General features: G+C 61.1%; 1 protein-coding gene across 1 annotated transcript in view; it reads right to left on the bottom strand.

Annotated features, from left to right (window-relative positions):
- The window catches only part of LOC113405883 (tenascin-X-like), a gene marked incomplete at both ends in the record, with an annotated part of 4291 nt that extends 1427 nt beyond the window's left edge, over window positions 1-2864 (bottom strand). The window contains 2 exons of the mRNA XM_026647184.2: window positions 1013-1294; window positions 2574-2864. Coding sequence (XP_026502969.2) covers window positions 1013-1294; window positions 2574-2864 — 573 coding nt within the window. The remainder of the gene's footprint in view (window positions 1-1012; window positions 1295-2573) is intronic.
- Window positions 2865-3102: the final 238 nt, after the last annotated feature.

Here is a 3102-nt window from a genome sequence, read left to right as displayed (position 1 = left end):
CATACATATCTACCAACCTTTCCGTCCATCCATCCCTCCATCCACATCCAAACATGTCTACTCAGCCTTCTGTCCATCCATTCATCCATCCTCATATATATCTGCCCACCTCCCCGTCCATCCATCCATCCATCCCCATACACATCCATTCCTCTATCTACTCATCGATGACCATCCCCTCCATCCATCCATTCACTCCTTTAGACACCCATCCATGTACATGCAGGAGTCTTGTGGATGCAGGAGTCTTGGAAGCATGTTTCTCAGAACGTCCATCTGTCCCCCAAAACACCCATCCACCCCCATACATATCTACCTATCCTTCCGTCTGTCCATCCCTCCATCCTCCCCCATACATATCTGCCCACGCTTCCATCTCTCCATCCATACATGCACCCCCATTCATATCTAACCACCCTTCCGTCTGTCCATCCATACATCCACCCCCATACATATCTAACCATCCTTCCATCCCTCTGTCCATCCAACCACCCCCATACATAGCTATGCACCCTACCATCTGTCCGTCCATCCATCCACCCCCAGACTTCCAGCAGTCCATCCATCCATCCACCCATGTAGACACCCATCCATGTACCTATCTGTTCATCCATCTGTTCCCATACACATCAATCCATTTACCCAACCTGTCCCATGCACATTGATCCAGCTGTCTGTCTGTCTATCCATCCATACATCCACCCATCCCTATCTACTCTCTTCTCTCTGCCCATTGAATGGCCAGCAGTCTAGTTGTGGATGGACGGACGGACGGACGGATGGATGGATGGACAGGTGAATGGATGAATGGATAGATGGATGCTCTCGTCCCTCTGCACTGCTTCCACACTCCAGTCCTTGCTGCTTTCACTTCTTTGCTCGTCCTCCTCTCTCATTTCCTTGGAAGCATCTTCTTGGGAAGGTCCCAGCCCAGTGGTCGGTGTCCTCAACACACTGCAAAGCAAAAGGGGCAGGAGGGAAAGGGGCTGGTGCCCCGGGTCCAGCTGCTGACCTGTGACGGTGTCGGTGGAGACGGGGCCGAGGCGCTTGCGGCCGGAGACGCCGTAGAGGTTGAATTTGTATCTTTGGGAGGGGACCAGATTGGTTACTGTGACTGTGCGGGATCCTCCATCCACGGGCAGCGCCTGGAGTTTGCCCTCCGCGTCCTTGTACTGGAGGAGGAAGGAGTCGAAGTCCCCGGCCTGGACGGTCCAGGAGAGCAGGGTGGAGTTGTGGGTGACCTCCGAGGCCGAGAGCTCCCCCAGGCTGGGCTGGGCGCCGGGTTCTGCTGGCGCTGGCAGGGAGAGGGCAGGAGAGATGGTCCCATCAGTTCTGGGTCAGGGTGGGGGAAGGGTATTGGAGATGCCATGGGGGGTCTGAGGTTGGGGGGAGCAGTGGGGTGAGATCGCTGTGTGTATCTGCCCCTCGTCTCTTTGCCATCTTTCCCATGCCATCGCTTCGGTTGTCTCCCTCCCATTGCTGCCGTTAACGATTCGTCCCTTTTCCTTTCCCCCGCCACGCTCCCCACCGCCTGTCAGTGCTCGTCTCTCTGTCAGGCTCCGCCGTTCCCTGCCACTCTTCCTTGTCTGTGTCTCCTTCTTCTGTTTTCCTACGGGGCCCGCTCCTTGCTCCCTCCCCTGCCTGGGTTTCTCCCCCCCCCCGCCCCCGACACACTCTATCCATCACATGCCCACCCCGACATTCCCACCCCGTCCACCCCCAGCTCCCACCCCCATGAGGAGACATGTCAACAGACATGCTCCAGGGGGCTGCAGGTGGGTACGGGGAGGAGGGATGGGGGAGGCTGCATGTGTGGTGTGTCTAGGTGTATGGGGGGGTGGCAGCTCGCTTTGCGCCTCCCACCCCGGGAGCCACCGGACCTAGCAGACAATTGTTATTTCAAACACCCTTGGCAAAGACTCCCAGCTGTCTCACCTCCACACTGCTTGGGGGGCGGGGTTGGGAAAGGGAGCCAGAACACCTGGGTTCTCTCCCAGCTCTGGGAGAGGAGTGGGGGCCGGTGGGTTAGAGCAGGGGGGCTGGGAGCCAGGATGCCTGGGTTCTCTCCCTGGCTCTGGGAGGGAAGTGGGAGCTGGTGGGTCAGAGCAGGGGGGGCTGGGAGCCCAGACTCCTGGGTTCACTGCCCAGCTCTGGGAGGGGAGTGGCATCTGGTGGGTTAGAGCAGGGGGGGCTGGAAGCCAGGACTCCTGGGTTCTCTCCCAGCTCTGGGAGGGGAGTGGCGGCTGGTGGGTTAGAGCGGGGGGGCTGGATGCCAGGACTCCTGGGTTCTCTCCCGAGCTCTGGGAGGGGAGTGGGGTCCGGTGGTTAGAGCAGGGGGGGCTGGGAGCCAGGACTCCTGGGTTCTCTCCCGGCTTTGGGAGGGGAGTGGGGGCTGGTGGGTCAGGGCAGGGGGGGCTGGGAGCCAGGACTCCTGGGCGCTGCCCCCTAACACTGTGGAAGGAAAGCAGACTGGTAGGCAAGTGCCAAGCTGGGCAGGGGACAGAGGAGGGGGCAGTTGGCGCCCCCCGGCTGGCAGGGAGCTGAGGCATGAGCCGCGCAGGGGGGGGTGGTACCTGTCCGGACTCTGGCTCTGAGTGGGGGTGAGAGCTGGCCGCGGTGCACCCCGTACAGCGTGACATGGTACTCAGTGCCAGGCCGCAGCCCCCCAACTTGGGTCGCCCGCTGGTCCGCCGGCACCTCAGCCTCCCGGGGCCCCATGCGCCCGGCCGCATCTTCGTAGCGCAGCAGGAAGGACTGGAACAGGCCCTTCCGCGCCCTCCACTGCAGCCCAAACCCATCACTGGTCACGTTCCTGACTCCCAGGGCCCCCAGCTCGCTTGGCCCGGGGCCCCCGCCAAGGGGTGCTGCAAGAGAGAGAGGGCGTAACGCGGTCAGGGTGCCTGGGCTCTCTGGGAGTGGGGTCTGATGGTTGGAGCAGGGGGCTGGGAGCCAGGACTCCTGGGTTCTCTCTCTAGCTCTGGGAGAGGAGTGGGGGCTAGTGGGTAGAGTTGGGGGGCAGCTAGGAGCCAGGACTCCTGGGTTCTCCAGGGCATCCATATAGCCCTGCAAAGACTGTCTGTAAGGCTGGGGTGCAGGATCCCG

Source organism: Terrapene carolina, unplaced genomic scaffold (genome assembly GCF_002925995.2).
Source record: "Terrapene carolina triunguis isolate 2854851 unplaced genomic scaffold, T_m_triunguis-2.0 Scaffold51456, whole genome shotgun sequence".
Classification (NCBI taxonomy): domain Eukaryota; kingdom Metazoa; phylum Chordata; order Testudines; family Emydidae; genus Terrapene; species Terrapene triunguis.
This window is presented reverse-complemented; position numbering and strand designations above follow the sequence as displayed.